The 21,803-nt window shown below is 44.3% G+C and overlaps 1 protein-coding gene and 1 pseudogene across 1 annotated transcript in view; one reads left to right on the forward strand and one right to left on the reverse strand.

Moving 5' to 3' along the window:
• The window catches only part of LOC103286500 (oxysterol-binding protein-related protein 9-like), a 159,422-nt pseudogene extending 157,028 nt beyond the window's left edge, over positions 1-2,394 (reverse strand).
• A 1,418-nt stretch (positions 2,395-3,812) lies between these two features.
• NTRK2 (neurotrophic receptor tyrosine kinase 2) overlaps positions 3,813-21,803 on the forward strand; it is a 312,618-nt gene continuing 294,627 nt past the window's right edge. The window contains exons 1-2 of the mRNA XM_028146234.2: positions 3,813-4,000; positions 4,466-5,036. Of these exons, the coding sequence (XP_028002035.1) occupies positions 4,828-5,036 (209 nt within the window). The 5' untranslated portion in view covers positions 3,813-4,000; positions 4,466-4,827. The remainder of the gene's footprint in view (positions 4,001-4,465; positions 5,037-21,803) is intronic.

A 21,803-nucleotide genomic window follows, 5' to 3' on the forward strand; every position in this document is an offset into this window, starting at 1 on the left:
TCCTGTTTACTTTGTGTTTAATTTGCTCTTTGTTTTCCGGTTTCTTAAGGTGGAAGCTGAGGTCACTGGTTATAGACACTTTTCTAACACAGGTATTTGAGTTATAAAATTCCTCCTAAAAATTTTAAGATGCTTTAGTAGCATCCCATAAATTCTTTAAAAAATGTTTAATGTCTCCCCCCCCCCCCGCCAGCTTTATTGAGGTACAACTGACATACAAGTGTACATTGTGTTATGTAGTGTTTTTAATTTCTCTTTTGAATTTTGCTTTAACCCTGTTCCCTTTAATCCTCTTGGGATTGGTGATTTGGTTGGAAGTAAATCTGTTCCCTATCACTCCATCTTAGTCAGAGGTAGAAGCTGGCAGTGCCTTTGTTTTCACAACCCAGTACTGGATGTTAAAATCAATGTATTGGGTTATTACAAGCATTACAAATAAAATGGTATAAAATAGAAAATAAAAATTAGTGTATTTCATGTATTAAGAGTAAGTTTTGTTTTGTGAAACTTCTTTTAAGTTATATGTACGTATGTATGTGTGCCTTGGATTGTGATATGAAAGGAATTTTATGCTGTGGATCATGGTAAAAAAAAAAAAAAAAAAAAAGCTTGAGAAATGTTGTTCTAGACACAGCATGGTCCAGGACAGGCAAGAGTCGCAACACTCAGTCTCCACCTTTGCCGTGAAGAGTTCATGTGATCTGGGGGAAATTACTTCTATTTAATTTTGTCCATCTGAAAAATGTTCATCATCTCCTGCCTGAGAATTCCAGAAATCTCTGTGCAATATCTCGTAGTTCTTAGAATTGAGTTAGATCGATCATTTTATCAGTCAAGAAACGTTTATTGATTGCCAAGTGTGTTTTAGGCACTGTGCATGCTAATCTTGAGTTACCAGCATGAATAAGAGGGAAACCCTCACTGGCCCAGTACTAGACTATACCTGGCTACCAGAGGAAGCAGGAAGTAAGGCTTTAAGAAGTGCTATGCAGACTCTCAGCACAGGGAGGACTCAGATATTGTGGAGTGTCCAGAGGGAATTAATTGTTCAGAGGGACTTGTAATGTTAGAGGTTAAGAACGTGAGAGTGAAGAGGGCCTGTTTGAGGAATCTCAAAGCTAGTTTGTTTCACTTCGTTCATCACACACACACACACACACACACACGCGCGCGCGCGCACACACACACACTTTAATACTTACTATGTCCTTGAGATATAACAAAGAACAAAAGTACTCCTGCCTTCAAGGAGTTTGCCTTCCACTAGGAGAAATATAGTAAACATTACATATAATAAGTAAGTAAATGATCTGTTAAAAATGGTAAGGACTATAGAAAAAACTGAGCAGGTGAAGGGTAATTAGAAGTGGGTCTGCCAGTTCTAATTTAAAAAAATATATATTTTGTTGATTTTTTACAGAGAGGAAGGGAGAGTGATAGAGAATCAGAAACATTGATGAGAGAGAAACATCAATCAGCCGCCTCCTGCACACCCCCTTCTGGGGATGTGCCCAAAACCAAGGTACATGCCCTTGACCTGAATCAAACCCGGGACCCTTCAATCTGCGGCCAACACTCTATCCACTGAGCCAAACCGGTTAGGGCTGCCAGTTTTAATTTTATATGGAAGGTATTTGATGGAGGTATATTTAGAATCTAACAGTAGTATGTATTATAATACAAATTCTAAAAATATTCTAACATAATTAGAATCTTGATGTTGTATTGTCACTTTGTGGCCAGTAGGACGCAAAGGGCCATTTCTGAGAAAAATGGGGTGGAAGGGGGTTGTGTGAGAGAGATGTGGGCAATTATGCACACACCCTCCCCGCAGGTGTCCTGTAGGGGCATCTCCATTAAGGACATCGGCAAGACAGGCAGAAGAGTGTTACTGTGTGACCTGGATCAAGACGTTTTTGCCCTTTGCTTCCCTTCCTTGGCATGTCCTCACCCAGCAGGAGTTGGTGGCTGAGCTGAGAAATGAACTTCAGCTTGGCCTTTCAGCACCCAATAGGTGTCACAATCCAGTGATGGAGGAGAGAGACAGACCTGCTGGCCTTTTCTTCCGGCCCTGCATCGAGATAGTGTGTGTGTGTGTGTGTGTGTGTGTGTGTGTGTGTGTGTGGTTACACTCATCGCTGGGGATCTGTACAAAAATCCCACTAGATGCTTTCTGTTCCTTTGTAATATTTAAAACGTCATGGAGATTAAAGCATTTACCTGGACGTTCGTATATTTCGATTCTCTCACCCAGCCTCTGTGGGCAGATGGGTGATCATTCTTATCATTTGGATGAGATCCCATCCGGTCGCCCTTACTGGCGCGGTGAGCTGCCCGCCTTTCACTCAGCTGGACCAGGGCGCGCAGGCGTCGGAGGTTCCGCAGGTTGCGCATCTGGCGCCTGGGCCCGCCCAGAGCAGTGCCCGCCTAGGCCGTGGCCCTTGGTTTGTGCTTTCCAGCGTGCTGGGCGCTCTCTCCCCGCGCGGGGGCACCAGAGCCCTCGGAAGTGTCTGGCACTGCGGTGCATTTTCCCAGATCCTTTTAAATGACTGCGGAAAAACAGCCTCTCTGAGCCGCAAATGGGAAGACGGATTCGCAGACCAGGCTTGCAAATGCCCCACAGCGATCGCAGCCATCATTTAACTGAGCCCACAGAGCCGTTATGGTTTGTCACCCGACCCTCCCGGATCGCCTTGTTTGTCTCTAGTGAGACCCTGAGGCTTTGGTCCTGCCGGGCTTCTTGGTAGCTGGATGCCTGTCGTGCTCTCGGTAGCGCGGGCGCAGGGCACGCGTTTGCGCACACTCGCGCTCGTAGGAAAACGCACAAGGTACGGCAGGGGAGCAAGGGCTTTGGGTGCCCCGAGTCGGGGTGGGCATAGCGGGGAGTGAGGTTACGATCTGGGAAGGGTTGCATCCTGCCAGGTTGACGGGTGAGAGAAAATGACGCGGCGCCACACATCGGACAGGCCAGGGTTGCAGCCGCGCATTTAGGGAACCCAATACGAGCCAGGCGCGCTCCCTTCCCCTCACATGTCTCTATTTCCCGGGAGTGTGATGCCAGAAAACCGCAGGGAAAAGACCCACTTAGAGAGCTAGAGTTGCGTTTGGAGACTCCCCTCCCTCTACAAAAGCACCAACAGGAAGACCCTCCAAACCCACCAGGGTTCCCAAAGAGATGTCCCCGAATGGGGGCGGTCATCCTTGGTTACCGATGCCGAACACGTTTTGGTGTTTACAATATTTATTTATTTTTAGGATCGCTCGCCCTCCCTTTTAGGCAGGGTGGGAAAGGAGGACGCAGCGGGGAGGGAAGACTCCTGTAATAAGAAGCAGCGTATTTGTCACAGCTGAACCGAACCGGGTTTCCATTTCAAAAAAGGAGACAGCCTCTAGCGCGATTGTAGAAGAGAGACCGCTGTGTGAATTAGGAACTGGGAGGCGTCGAGCGGCGGAACGGTCCATCGCAGAGGTACCAGGATCTAAATGCGCGCACATACACGCACACACACGCTCACAGGGACACACACACACACACACACACACACACACACGCACGCACGCACGCGCGCACGCGTCTACACAGCCTGGATGTGTGCGTGTGCGCGTATGTGCGCGTGTGTGAACTCCCACATGCTGCTGCTGTCTGCTTCTGGCCAGTGGCACCGATGCCTCCCTCCTCCCCGCTCGCCCCCAGATTCCCCTCCCCTCCTTGTTGCTTTTGTCTGGAGGGTATTATGGGTTTGTGTGTGTATGAGCGTGTGTGTTTTTGGATTTCAGACTAATTTTCTGGAGTTTCTGCCCCTGCTCTGCGTCAGCCCTCACGTCACTTCGCCAGCAGTAGCAGAGGCGGAGGCAGCGGCGGCGGCGGCGGTGGCTCCCGGAATTGGGTTGGAGCAGGAGTCTCGCTCGCTCCTTCGCTTGCGCTCTCTGCGCTCCGTGCTCGGCGGCAGGAGAAGCCTGGACCCAGGCGCCGCCGGCAGGCGGTAGGCGCCGGAGCCGGGTGAGCAGCGCGGACAGTGCCCTTCGTAGTTTCGGCCCTCACTGTCCCCCCCTTGGGGCGGCTGAGGCGGCTCCCCAGGTGGGACGTGCCGCACCACCTGCCCGCGCCCCCTGCACCCAGCAGCGGTGGCGGATTCTGCAGCATCATTGGGGCCCCGTCTCCAAGCCGTTGCAGCGGCAGTCTCTTCGTCCCCCTTTTTAAAGGGTCCTTCTCCTGGCCTGTGCCATGGAATCCATTCTCAGGGACCCTTGCCCTAGCTTCCCTCCCTCGACCTCAGACTTGGAAAGAGGCATCAGTGCCATCGAGGGGCAAGTTTATTTCTGGGGAGGGGAGCTGGGCACTCATCTTTCCACAGTCTCTTGGCTGGGGTTGGGGTGGGGGTGACGCGAGCCCCAAAGGAGAGTGCCTCAATTCTTCGTGTCTGGGGTCCTGCGCTCAGTCTTACCCGTGTCTGTTTGTCCTCAGCCCCGAGGTGCGTCTGGGATCTCAGTGCGTGTCTAGCAAGGAGCCTGCGTCCCAGAGAGTCCCCGGAGCACCGCGGGCTGGTGCCCGGCGCGCCGGGCCATGCTGCGGCGGCCACAGCGGAGCTCCTAGCGGCGGTAGCGCCCCCTGTGAGGAGGCCGGAGATGCCTCTGCCACTGTGAACGGTGCCGCCCGCCAGGATCCGCTCAGCCCCGGACGCGCTGGGCTGTGCGGGCCCGCAACCAACACCGAGTAGCGAGAGCAGCGAGCGCGGCAAAGACCGCCCAGCTCGGGCAGCGGAGGCCGGCCGGTGCAGCGCAGGGACACGTACTCAGGCTGACTGGGGCTGGCACAGGCGGCTAGCTATGTCGTCCTGGACGAGGTGGCATGGACCCGCCATGGCACGGCTCTGGGGCTTCTGCTGGCTGGTGGTGGGCTTCTGGAGGGCCGCTCTCGCCTGTCCCACGTCGTGCAAATGCAGCGCCTCCAGGATCTGGTGCAGCGACCCTATTCCTGGCATCATGGCATTTCCGAGGTTGGATAACACCGTAGACCCTGAGAACATCACCGAAATGTGAGTTCCTGGTGTTCTCCCTTCTTTCTTCTCTCCTGGCCGCTGCAGCCCTGGCTGGCCAGGAGAGTCTATCCTGGGCATGAATGTTGTCTCAAGTCTGGGGAGAAGTCAGAGATGAACATGCAGGGCTGGGCCACCTGTCAGTTACCTGTCTGTTTCACTGGCCTGCGGCTGGTAACACTGGGAGAAGTGTGACAGTTTAAAATAAGTTTTAAATATAGTATACGTGAGTGACAGACTTGTGGGAAGGCATTCTATCGGCACTTTATATTTCAAAGTCTTGCTGGGTGTGCTTTAGGTTTTCCATATGCAATAACTTAGTTTTGAACATTTTTGTGTCATGAGATGCTATGCGTGTGTTGTTAGGAGGAGTTCTAGTAATATTCACTGGAAAGGAGGTTAAGATAATTAACTTTTTAAAATTTGTTTGAAGGGGGTTAGAGTCTCCCCCCTAACATCTTTCTCTGAGGTTTGGAGTTGACCCATGTCCCTTTTCATTTTATACATCGAGGTTTTACTTAGGAGATTGCATCCAGAGATGGCCTTGAACATGATCTGTAAGGGGAGAAGTTCTGAGTGTTGAAAAGCACTTGCTCAAAAGGGAAAATGTGATCGTTGGAAGCCTAAAAGCCTGGTCTGATTTAATTTGGAATTGACTTCTCAGAGATATAATTTTAAGACCATCTGGATGATACATTTTAATTGTCCACTGAATAATTTCCCAGGACAAGGTTGGATGAATGCTGCCTTTAGCATGGGACCCTAGGTCCCTGGCAATATTTGAGCTTGTTCTGATCTGATGGAGAAGCAGAATTGTGCATTTCTGTCTCCTCTTTTTATGCCTTGTGACAAATACATTAGCAAGTAGGAGTCCACCAGTCCTTCCTCCGGCATTCTCCTATCAACTCTCCTAGAGGTGTTCCCCCTCCCCAACATTGCCGTTTATTCCATTAACATGAGATTTTATTCATCCACGTAGAGGGCTGTAATGCAAAGTTTCTCTAGGTTTCTCTTACGTGTTTGAGACTAAGATAGGCAGCCCTGAAAGTAGGGCTTGGGCTGTGGCCTTCCGGTTGTCGAGTGCGCATGCATATTTCCCCCCCCCAGAAAACGCACACCCTGTTTCTGCCAAGGTGTGACCGAGATAACCTGTTTTTTTCTTCATGTAAGTAAGAGACCTTCCTAGTCTCTGTTTGTTCTACTGGGGATGTTCTTGTTATAAGGCTCAGGCAGAAGGAAGTGACAACAGAATAGAGGGGAAACATGCTGGCCTAGCAGTACTGAGATGTGCAGGGAGCAGCCAACTGTCAGGCTGAATCCAGGATGCTCGGCTCTCAATCTTTTTTTTTTTTTTTTGCCAGGATAGCAGCAGTCAGGGCCTGAGGTAGGGCCCTGGCCATGCTGACCCTGGGCCGGCCCTAGGCTGGGCTGGTCCAAGCTCACCACGCTGGTCAGAGTGTCTGTGGCCTTTTGTCCGGATGTGTCTTTTGCATGAGATGGGGTGTCAGTAGTCAGATGGAGAAAGCCATAGAGAATTCAGAGCTCTTCAGACTATTTTAAGATCAGGGGGAGTGCCTTTGTACAGTGAGATGTTGTTTTATTGTTGTTTTTAAAATTCTGTCTTAGGCAATAGATAACCTAAAGAGGGAGAAAATGAGATAAGGCTAGTCATTTTTCATTTTAACATTGTTTTTTTCACTTTAATATTTTTAAAATCACAATCAGAGAAAAGGACACTAAAACTCTTTTTAAATTTAAAATGTGATTTTAAATCTTAGTGTCCTCAGCTGCCTGAGATAGAGGAAATCAATAGATTTGAGCAGAGCTTTCTTATACTAGTCCTCATAATTGCTCTTGTTGCTGTTTTTATATCCAATGGCAGATTCCTATTTTCAGGCTTTTAAAAATGGATTTTTTTGGTTATATTTACCAAAGCACTTGTCACAGTTACTCATTCAATAATGGCACTCCTAATTTCTACTCTTGTTTTTTATCCTTTGGTTTGAAAATGTGTTGAAATTAAGATCATTGAGAGGTATCAATGCATAAATGTTTAGGATGGGGAATTAGACTGGCCAATGGGAAAAAATATTCTCCCTGCTCTGTCCCTCAGCTTTGACTGAGCCCAGCCAGTCTGAGCCCCAGGTGTGCTTATCTGTAAAATGTATCGAAATTCTTGTTTAGAAAGCACTTAGCATCATCATTTTGAATTCTGCTGTTTTGATATCAAAATGACATCAGTGGATGAGCTTGTTTCACTCTCACCATCTGTGTTCTTTTTCTTACATATTAATATTTGCTTGAACAGCTTTTCAATTCTTGGCCAGTAGGTACCAGCTACAGTTGGAACCAAATTACACTCTTTTAAAAAAACTTGTTATTAGTCCCAAGGGTATTCCTAAAATAACATGTTTCAAAGTTCTGGTTTAATGGTGCTTAGCTAAACTTACATGTTCCCATTTAAAAAAAGTAGGAATAATATAAGTAAATAAACTGAAGCAACAGTTGACTGTATCGTTTAAAAATAGTATATCTTTCAGTAACTATACATTGGGGGGAAATATAACCACTGTGCCTTTTAGAATTCAGATAAAGGTCATGGTAGAACATTTAAAAAATACATGTATTGATTAAATAAGAGATAAGTTTATTTTTGTTTCTACATGCGTATTTTAAGTCAAGCTGACATTTTGTTTTGAGAGTCAGTGTTTGACTTTATTTTATGAAAAATCTCTCCATCCCTGTGTCTGTGTCTCGTACTCTTTACTCACTAACATGGTCTCCATCTAGATCTACATCTCTCTGTCTATAGATATGCATTGCATTTGTATATCATCACACTGCTGAGAGGTGCCCACCTTTGTTATTTGGTTATGGTTTTACCGAAGCTATACTAAATTTAGTTTAAAAATAATACCATTGTCACATATAAGTGGAATTCAAGAGTAAAGCCTGTTGTTGGAGTTATGTAACTGGCCATTTAAGTCTCAGTTTTATCAGGTGCCAAAATGCATTGCAAAGGACAAGTTTCGTCTCACGTAAGTGGTAGAAGGCATGGTTAAAATAGGTCAGGTATTTTAGTTGTATTGTGGTCAAAAACGTATGATACAAAATTTGCCATCTTAATTATTTCTTACTGTACCACTCAGTGGTGTTAAGTATATTCACATTTTTTTTTGTGAAAGGGAATGCATTTTTATATTGTCTATATTTTAATGAAGACCAATGATGACCTTTTTTCTCAATTTCTTGTGTGATGTTCTCTGATTTGGGGTTAATATTTGGAGACAAGTGTAATATTTTTCCTCGCAGTACAGCACAAATAGAATTTGCAGTTTCTGCCGCCAGAGCTTCTATGTGCAATTTATTGCTGGCTTGGTTAAGCGACTGTAATGTTATGTCATTAATACATTGATTTTGGCCCTCTCACCTTAGTAAGCTTTTCCATTGCAATTAATTGTACTAAATAAAAGTTCTGGCATTTACAAGGATTCAGTGAAAGGCATCAGTTTTTTATGACTCTGATATTTACTTCTCAGCCCCTCCAAGCTTGAATTGTGCTTTATATGCATTTAAGAACCTCGGCGTAAGTTTTGAGTGTGGTTACATAGGCCACACTGGGCTTGTTAATAAATAAGGCAGGCTAATTTATGTCATTCATTATTTAATACAGCTTGCAAGCTCTTGTTGAAAACCTGCTGTCTTCATAGTGAAGATATTTTCAGAATTCAGCTCAGCACAACGATGTTGAAGTCTGAGTTTCATACCTTCCATCTCTGCATTATGGAGGTTTTTATTACATTGGGTCAAACAACTGAAAAGCCCCATGACCCTTCTGACCCTACTTTCTTCCACCTCCCCCTCTCCCTCTCATCGACTATCCAGGAAAATGTATTTGATTTTTTTTTCTTCTCCGAAAAGTGATATTTCCTTATGGGAATTCAGAGTATTGGAGTTAAGAGAAAAGCCTGGGTTATACGTTATTATGAACAAGTAATGGGAAGTTACAATAGTGTGGTCACAACTCCGCAGTACTGAGTTTAGCTTTGTTTTAGATCTGCCACTGTTTTTATCCCATAAAACTCTGCTTGTTTCTGTTTCAGTATTCCCCTGTAAAGACATTTTCTAAGCTGAAAAGTTGGTTGAACAGCTAAGAGTTGAGGTCTCTTTCTCCCTGGGAACATTCTGTATGATCTCTTTGACTATATCTAGGTCGTAGGAGCATAAAACCTAGAGTTTTTGTTTAGCTGGGAAAGGAAATAGAATTTTTTTCCCCCTTTTCTTTTTCTTTTTGTCTTTAGTACTAAGCGAGTGCCTCTACTTTTAACTCATTGCTCACCTTGCCTGTAGAGAAAGATACATTTGCAAACCATGGTTGAATATTATACACCAGCATTATTCCTAGACTAGCTTTACCACTTTTCTAGAGAGTTTCTGATAGGGTAAAAAACTATATGGTAAAATGTGGCACTGAACCTGCTGCCCTTTGGAGCAGTGCCAAATTTTTGTTCCTCTTAATATCTATAAATCAATGGAATGATTTTTTGTGGGAGAGATTATTTAGGCAGCGCAGACTTTTTACTTGTTTGATGTATGAGAGAAAAGAAGAGAATAAAACTCTCAACTTTGGATTATTAATATCTGATTAATCATTTTCATAAACTACTTGGTCTAGTGAGTTTAAAACACAAATCCTCCCCCTGCAGGTGGCACAGAGACCGGAGTCCCACAGTGGCCTGATAATTTTAGCTCTCCATTTGTTTGCTGATTGATTTCCATTAAGAAAGGCAATGATCCCACATGATCAGGTGTCTTCTCACCACTTACTTTGCTCTCTGGGATGCCCAAAGGACTGGGAAGTCATAAATATTGATCTGGGAGATGAAGGAGTGAATGGTTGTGAGTGATATAAATCTAGGAAGAAATATGATGCATAGGTATGAAGTTTACATGTTTCACAAAACCCTGTTTGAGATAGAAAACTAGAGTCAGGTGTTACCTGGTCTGGAAATAGCCCCTTGGTGTCTCTGGGCCTGAGCTTGTCAGATGTAAACTGAGGGCTTTGGAGTCGGTGATCAGACAAGTTTCTCCTGGCTCTGAAGTTCTGAGGTTTGTACATCAGCTTTGAGGTCAAGAATGGTGTGGGGTGGTCAGAGCCTGGCGGTGTGAGAGTCTGAGGATCTTGGGTGTCATCTGTCACATGTGCCTGTTTTCAATGTCTGCTCTGAGTTCCCCAAACTGTGTCTTTTTAAATTTAATTAATTAGCTAATTAATTAATTACACTTATTGGGGTGACATTGGTTAACATGATCATGTTGGTTTCAGGTGTGGATTTCTATGTTACAAGATCTGTACCTCGCGCTGTGTGCCCACCACCCAAAGTCAAATCTTCTCCCGTGTCTTTTCAAATATGATCTGCTGCTAAGGCTGTTGGCATGTTAGTGCTGGCCTGAGGGGTCCAAGGTCTCAGGGTCACTTAGAATCAGGACCACAGGAGGCAAAGGGGCTTTAGAAATGGTCTGTTCCAGCCCCCTCTGCATGCACCAGGTCAGTGAAGTCAGTAAGGCCATGATGCATTAAAAACATGGCGGGAGCTAGAACTCCCTTTCCTAGCAGCCAGAGAAAATGCCATGGCCTTTACTTTAGGGAGCCTCCCCGCTGTTGTGTGTCCCGGGACTTACGCTGATGCTAGCCCACCACTTTAGAAGCATCAGAGATATGAAGACAGGCTTAGTCGGGCTAAGTCTGTGAAAACATGTCTCTACTAAAGACAAAGCAATTAAAAGGTGCTTGAGCTACTCATCCCAAAGCAATGATCTTATCTTCACAGAAAGAAATACTTTTTTTTTTAGTTTACTGTATTTTTAAAAAAATCTCAAGTCTTCCTCTTCACTAAGCAATTCACACACAAAAGTTGAGCTGCAAAGGAGAGCCTTTCTGAGTTGGTAGCAATGAGGGACGCTAACCTGTGCCTGCTGGACCATGTTGGCAGGTTGGGGTTGGACGGAGGGCAGAGCAGACAGAGCAGTGGAGGCTGCTGCTCTTGGAGTCTCTGTTACAATCAGGTATGTAAGTGGAGGAACCCACAGCCCTTTATACAAAGTCAGCCTTAGCGCCCATGCAAGACCTGTGGCTGGAGAATACTTATTCTCTCCTGCCTTCTTTTCCCCCTGACTTCTCATTGCCCCAAGGTTGATGGCTGAGATCAATGGCTGAGCCAGTGGGCAAGCTTAATGGTTGTTGATGCACATCCAGAATGTATTCTGCCACCATTATGGGTGCTGTCCGTGGCCTGCACGAAGCCTTTCCTGGAAAGAACACCCCTCTGAGATGTACCTTTGGTTTCACGCAAGGCTTCTCCCCAGGGACCTGAAAGGCACTTTATAGGCATCTACTTATCTAGGTTTAAAACCTTGCACTGAAGTCAGTGGGAAGGTCATGATGGCCTCGGTGGGACTGTCATGTTGATCGGCTCTTCGGTCAAGCAGAGTGGAGTTTGGATTAGAGTCCCATCCAGTCTTTGGCTTAGGGCTTTGTCTGCTCAGCCCCATTTGCCCAAATCTGGGCCCCAGAGAATGGGCAATTTTAAGAGAAGTGTAAAGATTCAAATAAATATTCATAAGTTAAACAGCATGGCAGTGGGGAGGTGGACTAATGCTTCATGTCTTTGCCCTTCATCATCATCTCCGCTGTCACCATGAGTTATATTAGAAGATAAGGATTTGCATGCCCTTGGGAATATGGCATCTTCTAGTATGGAATAAAAATGTTAATAATCACACACCATTTAGAGTTCCCTGGCACCATACATAGTTATTATAATACTAGAGGCCCGATGCACGAAAATTTGTGCAAGAGTAGGCCCTCCTTCCCCCAGCTGCCGGCACTGGCTTCCCTCCGGCACCCGGGACCCAGGCTTCCCTCCTCCGGCTGCCAGCAGGCACCCAGGACCCAGGCTGGCTTCCCTCTGGCCCTGGCTTTGTCAGGAAGGACGTCTGGAAGACGTCCAGTCTAATTAGCATATTACCCTTTTATTATCCTATTTAATAAAAGAGTAATATGCAAATTGACCATCACTCAAACACACAAAGATGGCTGCCCCCATGTGGTCAAAGATGGCTGCCCCCATGTGAACACAAGATGGCCACGACAAGATGGCCAGCAGGGGAGGGCAGTTGGGAGGGACCAGGTCTGCAAGGGAGGGCAGTAGTGGGCGATCATGCCAGCAGGGGAGGGCAGGTAGGGGTGACCAGGCCAGCAGAGGAGGGAAGTTGGGGGTGACCGGGCCTGCAGGGAAGGGCAGGGGGGGGGGGGGACAGGCCTGCAGGGGAGGGAAGTTAGGGGTGACCAGGCCTGCAGGGGAGAGCAGTTAGGGGCAATCAGGCTGTCAGGGGAGCAGTTAGGCATCAATCAGGCTGTCAGGGGAGTGGTTAGGGGGTGATCAGGCTGGCAGGCAGAAGCAGTTAGGGGCAATCAGGAAGGCAAGCAGGCAAGCAGTTGGGAGCCAGCAGTCCTGGATTGTGAGAGGGATATCTGACTGCCCGTTTAGGCCTGATTCTACCTGGATCAGGCCTAAATGGGCAGTCAGACATCCCTTGAGGGGTCCCAGATTGGAGAGGGTGCAGGCTGGGCTGAGGGACACCCCCCCCATGCACGAATTTCATGCACTGGGCCTCTAGTTATAGATAATTGACTATATTTTTGCTGTACTTTATATCCATGTGACCATTTCGTAACTACCAATCTGTACTTTTCAATCCTTCAAAAGACCCCTGTTTTTCATTGTAGATTTAGCACCACACCCTTTCCTGTAATCTTCATATTTCAGCAGTTCTCTGGATAGTGTCTATGAATATATAAACATATGTATACGACTCCACTAGGTGTGGCTCTTTCATACTTAATTATCTTGAATTGTAAAATTTTCCTAATAATTTAGGGTTTACTTCCTTAAACTATCCAGAATTTTTAAAAAATTACATATAATTGACATATCAGCTTCAGGTGTACAAAATCATGATCTGATATTTGCACTGTATATTGGGAAATGCTCACCACAATAAGTCTAGGTAACATCACCTCACATAGTCATAATATTTTTCTTGTGATGAGCACTTTTTCGAATTACTCTTTTACCAACTTTCCAACATATATTACAATACAGTATTATTAGCAACTAGAGGCCCAGTGCATGAAATTCGTGCACTGGTAGGGTCCCTAGCAACTGCTGGCTGCTGGCCAGGTACTCCCTTCCTTCCCCCCGCCGGCCCCACCCCCTGGCTGAACTCCTGGACGACCTCCTGGTCGAGGGAACAATTTGCATACTACACATTTATTATATAGGATAGTCACCGTGCTGTGCGTTACATATCTACCCAGACTTTTAATTTTGTTTTCATCGTTCTGGATGTCTCTCCCTGAGGACCTGATGGGAGGTATTCTCTGAGTGAAGTAGGTGAATGTTCGTACTTGGACACCATCAGCCAACCTGGCTTCTCAGAGGCCCATTGCATTGTCCTCTTTGATCAATTCTCAACATGAACAAAAATTTACATGATCACTGATGGATTTTTGAACTCTACAGTCGTGTAATTTAACCCCCAAGACAATGGAATTTTGGGTTTTGACCTCTGAAATATAGTGCAATCTAAAAAGAGAGGCTCTTCTACACTCTCATTTTTGTCAAAAGAAGTTGTTTCTGTTTCATGTGCCCCAGAGTGCCTTGCTGCGTGGTGGCAGAGGGCACCTGGTACTGATTCTCTGACTGTTGCTCACTGGGACAGCTTGCTTCCCTTGGCTTACTCATCTGTGCGATGTGTGTGCAGGGGTGGGGAGTGGGGAACCAAAGCTTGACGTGTGGTCTCTAAGATCTCTGGTAAGGTTTGATACAAAAACAGGCACCTCTCTCCAAAAAAAACAACCTAACCCAATCCAAACCACAACACTCCTTGTGGTCTGCTCCCAGTTTCACTTCAGAACGCTGGTGCCACCACCCCAAACTCAAGAGTGTCATGGGAGATTTTGCTCCTGGCATGTTTACCTTGCACTCCTGCATTTAGCCTTTTCTTGTTGTCACTCTTTAGTCTTCTCCCTCTGTTTCCGGTGGTGTTTCTTAGGCCCCTCTTCACTTCCCCCAACACACACACACACACACATGCACACACACACACACACACACACACACACACATGCACATAGGCATCTAGCTGCAAAGTCCCTTTAGCAGATTGTGAAGAAATCTTTGGTTGCATGACCTGGGCCGACCGCCATCATTCCCACTGAACCTGGCTTGATAAGGTTAACATACAGACAGAAAAGCACAGGAACCTGAGAGGGACCTGGGTGGGGAGTTGGGATGTGGGGTTCACATCTACTCTCCCACAGTATCAGAACCTGGGATCCCGGGTGAGCCATTTAATCTCACCAGCCTGAGCTTCCTTATCTTGAAATTGGCAGGTTGAATCTTGGATGGATGCTAACCCCTGAAAGGCTGTGTGGTTCTGAATCAGTCAGCCATGGGCACTAGTGTTTCCTTTTCTGTTCTGGAATTCACCCTTGCCTCCTCCCACCCAGAGTTACTCCAGTTCTCTGGTGGCTTAAGCAATAGAAATCTGATGGGTGAGATTTCTTTAAGTCCAACTCTGCAGTCCAAGTCAGATGGCTTTGCAGGTCACGGGCTCCCTGCCTCCTGGGTTTCCCACTAATCAAAACAAACTTGTATTTTCTTCCTTAGAGATCATTTTCTTCCCATGTGCTGTCTCCCTCCACTTTCAGCAATTGTATCAATGAATCCACATGTTCATGTCTGATCAGCCCACTCGGGGGCCACTTCTGTGGATGGTGCTCTAGATGGATTTCTAATTGGCTTGCCTCTTTGGCCAGTCTCCACCTTTCCTGACCCTCAAAGCGGGAGCTTACACTGAAATCAAGTCTCATCTTTCTGCCCATCAAGCCTTCTTTTCCCGCTGGCTGGAAGAGTTTATCACATATTTCCAGTGGGCTGCCTGATATCTAATTCAAACTTCCTGCAAACGTTAGTTCAGTTCCACTAGTGCTTAGGGAGGACACTGGGGTGCTACAAACAAACAAGGAAGTGAGGCGAGGAGCCTCTGAGCAGAGTAGCCTATATCTAGTGGGAGAAACAGTTGAGCAAACATCTAATTTTAATATACTGTGATAAGGATGTCCGTGAACTTGAGGATTAAACCCCCATTTACATCATGATTGTTTCAGCTCCTGGGAGACATGGGGACATTTATAAAGGGTGCTTCTCCCAAATGTACATGGTTTTCACTGTTTAACAGTGGGAGGCGTAGATGTGTCGACTGGATGTGAGCAATCCCCAAACCCCACTTCCTCTGATGGCAGGAACCCAGCCGAGTGTTGTTATTTCTCTCTTAACAATTTTTGACATTCTTGTGTCCTGGTTTGCTCATATTCCATTTGGAGCAAGCTTCCTGCATCTGAAACACACCTTCCCCTTTGGTTACGATAGAAGGGCAAGAGCACTTCGTGGTAGAAGCCAGTCACTCCACCTCTATTACAGAGCCCGTCCTCTTAAACTTTCCTTCATCAGCGACTTCCCTCTCATCTCTGTTTTCAGTCTCTTCCCCTGTAAACATCAGAATTTAAGCAGGACAACTTTTCCTTTAGCAATGTTTCCTCCCTTTCCTTCCATCCCTCGTTAGTCCTTGCCCCATCCTCTCTCCCTTCAAAGCTTGATCTTAGAAGACTGATCTGTATTCATTATGTCTATTTCCTCAGCTCCTAATCTCATCTTAATCCACAGCTTCATTGAACTTGTTTTCCACCACCAGTTCCAAAGACCTTGGGCTAAATCCAAGGCATATTTCTCTGTCCTTCTCTTATTTGCTTAGTAGAACTTGGCCTCCCTTCTCACTCCCTCTCTTGAAGCATCCTTTTCCTTCAGTGCAACTGTACTTTCCTTGTCTCCTCCAGTTTCTCCGGCTGCTGCTTTTTAGTCTTACTTGTGGGCACTCTTTTCTCCACTCCTCCCCTAGGCCCTGGGTCAGCAAACTGCAGCTCGCGAGCCAGATGCGGCTCTTTGGCCCCTTGAGTGTGGCTCTTCCACAAAATACCACAGCCTGGACGAGTCTATTTTGAAGAAGTGGCGTTAGAAGAAGTTTAAGTTTAAAAAATTTGGCTCTCAAAAGAAATTTCAATAGTTGTACTGTTGATATTTGGCTCAGTTGACTAATGAGTTTGCCGACCACTGCCCTAGGGATGTCCCATGGGTTTCTTTCCTAGGGCTGCTCTTCCTGGGCTGTCCTTGGGCTGTGTCACCCTCATCCACTACTTCTGTTGCCTTTTGTATTCTAATGATGTCTTGATCTATGTTTCCGTCCATGATCAGGAGGACCTTTGGGCTCATATGCCCAACTGCCTACTGAACATGTCATAATGTGTCACCCTTGACATTTCCAAATTAAATTCATCATCATCCCAAAACCCTGTATTAATCTAAGTATCATGTCTTCCACATTCATTTTCATAAATCCCCAAATTTTTAAAATGTGTTCAGTTCTTTTTATTTCTGCTGCCCTCATTCATTCTTTCATCATTCATTCAACAGATATTCTGGGGTCTGCTCTGTGTCCTGCTAAATGCTTAGGATATGATGGTGAAAGACTGATCCGGCCTTTTCTTCTTACCAAGCTTGCAGTCTGGGAGGGAAAATTAACATAAAAAAAGTACTTATGTAAGCAAAAACAATAATTCATTTTACCATCCTTTTTGCCTAAAATGCTGCAACCTTCTTACTTGGCATCCTAACTCTCAGTCTTGCCCCTTCTCTATTCATATGCCATACTGTGCTGGAGTGGTCTTTCAAAAATGCCGATTTTATCATATCACTGCTTCTAATTGCCCTGTGGCCTTCTCATTTCTTAAAATAAATTCAAAGTTGATTTCATTTTGTTTTTTAGTTTAAAAATTAAAACCCATTTTGAGCATATTGCTATGTAATAAGACATATAACTGTCACGTGGACGCAAATACACAGATCAGCATTATAGTTGCTTTTGCACCAGGTCTATGAAGGCGAACGAATTATAACTGGAAGCTTGCTTGGTGATCTTGGAATTAGAGCAAGGGCACTTAATTCTGCATTTAAAATGTTAAATGAAATTAAGCTAAGCTTGCCCGAGGCATCCATCTCCATAATTGGAGCGCCTTCACAAAGGGAATGCAGAACTTGAAGTACTTTGGCCCAGACCTGAGTCCCCTGGATGGACACTCCTGTTTTTCCCCTTTATTCCCAGGGCCCAGCACCAATTCTGATTGACACCTTCTTTCTTTGGAGTGCCTTTAGCCAAGTTTTGCTCAAGCCTGGGAGGCTTGTCAGATTCTTTAAAGTGATTTTGTACATATTTTCTCTGAAATGCATTTTCATTGCATGGCATTTTTAATTAGTAAGTATTTTTAAAGTAATATTTGAACATGATAAGAAATGCCGGTGGTACAAAAGAGTGTATCATGAAAAGTAGTCTCTCTTTAACTAACCCAACAATCCCTCTGCCTCATATCCAGTAGCAGCTTTGACTTTAGTTTGCGTGTCTGCCTCCAGAAACAGTCTACTCACATAAATGAGTACATATCTGCCTTTTTCTGTTTGTATACAATGAGGGCATATACATACATATATATTCCTTCCATTTTCACCTTTAACTATGCTCACTGATCTGCATCTTGTTTTTTTTTTTTTTTTTTTTTTACTTAACAATGTATCTTGAAAATGTTTCTCTATCAGCATATATACCTAACCTTTCATTTTCACAGCCAGGCAGTAAAGTAATCCATTGAATGAATCAACTATATTTGCCCAACCTCCTTTTAAACAACCTTGTGTGCAAGTTTAGCTACACATGCATGATTTTATCTGTAGATAAACTTCCTAGAATTTGAATTGCAGGGACATTTGCAAGAAATTTGTGATTTTGATAGATATTGCCAAGATGTCTTGCAAGAAGACCACATCATTTTATCCTCCCACCCAAAGTGGAAGCACCTGTTTTTCCGCCGCTAAGTCAATACTATTTGTTATCAAACCTTTGACCTTTGCCAATCATCTTCCTAGGAAATAGTATCTCACCATTGTTTTACTTCGTAATTCTGTAATTCTGATCCAGGTTGAAAGTCTTTTTGTGTGTATGTAAGCCATTTGTATTTCTTTTTCAGTGAACTATGTTATCATATCCCTTAGCTCTTTCCTATTTCTATTGGATTAGTGGCCTTTTCAGTCATAAAATCTGTTTAACAATGAGAATGTTTATACTTCCCCTAATGTTTTGCTTATCTTCTGATGCTGGTTATAGTATTTCCTCCTCCTCCTCCTCCTCCTCCTCCTCCTCCTCCTCCTCTTCCTCCTCCGCTTTTTCTTCGTCCTAATTTTCTTTTTCTTGTAACATAGAATTACACTTTTGAAAGCAAAATTTATTATTTCTTTTATGGCTCTTATGTTGTAAATGTAGTTAAGAAGAGTCTTCCCCTCTCTAAGAGTATGAAATGAATCTCTTATATTTTCTTTTACTATTACCATTTCATGCTTTTGTATTTAAAGCTTTACTGCATCTGGGTTTTTAAAAATATAAGGCGTTTTATTGTATTATTATATTTACTATAAAATTATTTTATTATTTTTCCAGTATAGATAATCAGCCAATCAGGTCCCTTGATACCATTGAGTATATAATTCAACCTTTAACTCACTAAATTAAAATAAATATGTTTATATACGAAGATTACCTTTGTACTTGGGCCTGTTTTAGAATTGATCCTAATCTGATAATCAGTCTGTATGCATGCCAGCACTAAACTTTTTGTCTCCTAAAGCTTCATATTATTATTATTGTAATTTTTATTAAATTTATTAGGGTTACATTGGTTAATAAAATTATATAGGATCATGTTATTATTTTTTCTACTTGAATTATTAGTCTTACCAGTCTCTTAATTCAGAATTTTTAGGATTAGTCTTGCATGATAATTTTTCCGTATGAATTTAGGAATTGCTTTCCTAGCTCCACCCACATTATATTGCTGTTTTAAATGAAGATATCACTACATTTATATATTTAAACAAGTCTTAACAAGTATTTAAAGCCCTGTATCCTCAAATTCAAACCTCTAGCCTCATTTTGTGTCTCTCCCTTTGTTCAGTGAGATGATACAGCCACCCTGAGCTTTCAATGCATCTACTGAGCTATGCTGTCATTCATTTCCCAGGCTTCTCGCTGGCCATCTTCTCTTCCTGGAGCACTGTTTCTTTGACTTCTGTCTCTGGCTAACTTCCTTGGCCTCCCTACCTCTGGGCTGTGTCTTCACCATATGCTCATATATCTTATAGCCCCATGCATTCCCCAATCCCAGCATAGATAACTTAACATTATAAATGCACTGCTGGCTACCTGTCTATAGACACCATCCTATATAATAAAAGGCTAATATGCAAATCAACCCAACAGCAGAATGACCAGTTGCTATGATGTGCACTGATCACCAGGGGGCAGACGCTCAATGCAGGAGCTGCCCCCTGGTGGTCAGTGTGCTCCCACAGGAGGAGTGCTGCTCAGCCAGAAGCCCTGAGCTGGGCTCATGGCTGGCGAGTGCAGCGGTGGTGGCGGAAGCCTCTCCCACCTCAATAGCAGTGCTAAGGATGTCAGACTGCCGCCTTAAGGATGTTGGACTGTCAGTTGGACATCTCCTGAGGCTCATGGATTGCAAGAGGGTGCAGGCCAGGCTGAGGGACACCCCCCCCCCTCCCCAAGTGCACGAATTTCGTGCACCTGGCTTCTAGTTAGAATATAAACTACATGAAGGCAGGGACTATGTGCTTACTGCTCTTTCCTGACCCAGTACAGTGTCCTAGATCCCCACATTATACACATACATGTGGATATACCCACACCCACACCTCTCTACAAATCTATCATTTAGAGGTCCAAGTAAGAGTATTTACTAATAATTGTTTGGGTCGCCACTATGCAAATTTCTAGACTTGACTTTTTCAAAGCCATTGAGTTAAGATGTTTCTTTAAATAAATAACTTTTATGGAATTAAATAGCACAGCATTAGTTCATATGCAGTAAGAAATCAATTCATTATAGAGACACAGCATAGCTGGAGAGGAAGAAACACAAAGCTTTGATGAGCCAGCTGATTCTCTGTCCAACAAGGAGGAGGTGCAGGGAAGAGATGAGGATGAGGGCAAGCAGATGAGAGGTACACAACAGGCTGGCTGGCTCAACAACAGAGGTGAATCTGGGGGAAAAGAATCATTCCAGGGACATCTGATTCCAGCAAACAAATCGGTCTAATGAGAAAGAGTTGTGCCTTTTCTGTTGTGTAATAGCTAATAATGGATATCCCTGTGGATCGATTGCAGTTTTCCCTAGGACTGCATTTATGATGCTTCACTTAAAAAGTGATTCTGGTGTGAGATTTCAGATGTGATTTATCCTTCTTGCAGTATGGATGGTAGAGACTGTTCATTTTTTCTCAAAGAATGGCAGACATCAGGTATAAAAAGATAGCGTGGCAGGTGCCATCTGATGCATGTCCTTTTGTGCCTTTGCAATCGAGGTGCACACATGGGCTGATTCTATGAATGTTTGCTGGGCTTTCTTTATATTTATAGTAATAGCACTATTATACATCTTGCTACTTGTTTGGAAAACTGATCATAAAACAACTGATAGACATAGGAAACTGGGAGGGCTCTTAAAAATAGAGTAGGGAAGTATATAGGTGAACAGATTGTGTTGAATAATCCAAAAAAAAATTCTTCCTTGAGATAAATAACATCCATTTATTTATGTTTACATGGTGCACTATGTTTATAATATACATGCAAATAAAATAGACTCTTGATATATTTTGAAAGTTAATTTTTAAAAAATGAGTGGGCATTATAGATCAACATATGATGTTAAACTCTGATGAGAAAAGTCTTATTTTTGGTTGAATCATTGGTTCTCAGGGTAAGCCTAGTTGACCCTTTGGGATTTAACTTCTTAGCCTTCTCCTTTATTCTTTAAGGGAATTGCTTTCTCACTAATAAAAAGTGTCTTCTGGAGTTTAACTGCCTGGCGCCTTGACGGCGATATTGAGCCTTTTGTTTACTCCAGCCCGGCCTAGAAGGCACTCAGTCGTTAACTCTCCTTTCATTGTATTTTATATCCATACATGTACAGTTTAGAGGGCAGTAGGTATTTGTTGACAAAGTCATTTCAGGATAGCTGAAATAAAAGACAGGAATTGACTGTTTATACATGCATGAGTAGATTGGTTGATTGATGAGTTCATTCATTTATTTAGTCAATTAGTCAATTAGCAAGTATATATTTTACATGTCCTCCCACCAGGCTCTTTTCTGGGTCCTGGGTAACAGGACTTAGGCCAGCTCCTACCATTTGTGTGGGCTGTTGAAAGGCACCAGTGGAGGTCTTCAGTCAGATCACTTCTGTCTCACAGCTGTGTAGACAATCCCTCCTACACATCTAGACTCCAGCACCGCCACCACAGACAGCAGTTTGAACCTCCCCATCCCCCAGCGCCTTGTGCCTAGGGACATGCATATCCATAGCAGATCCACAGAAAAGGCCTACATAGGCCCTGGGAGTGGGCTCATGGTCTTTGGATAGGGAGTTCTGGGATCCTACTAGGTCAAGAAGAAAGGTGCCATTTCCAGGTCGGAGCATCCTGTTGGCCCTGTGACTCCTTGTCACAGAGGAACTCAGTTGGAGGA

Source organism: Eptesicus fuscus, chromosome 15 (assembly GCF_027574615.1).
Source record: "Eptesicus fuscus isolate TK198812 chromosome 15, DD_ASM_mEF_20220401, whole genome shotgun sequence".
NCBI lineage: Eukaryota > Metazoa > Chordata > Mammalia > Chiroptera > Vespertilionidae > Eptesicus > Eptesicus fuscus.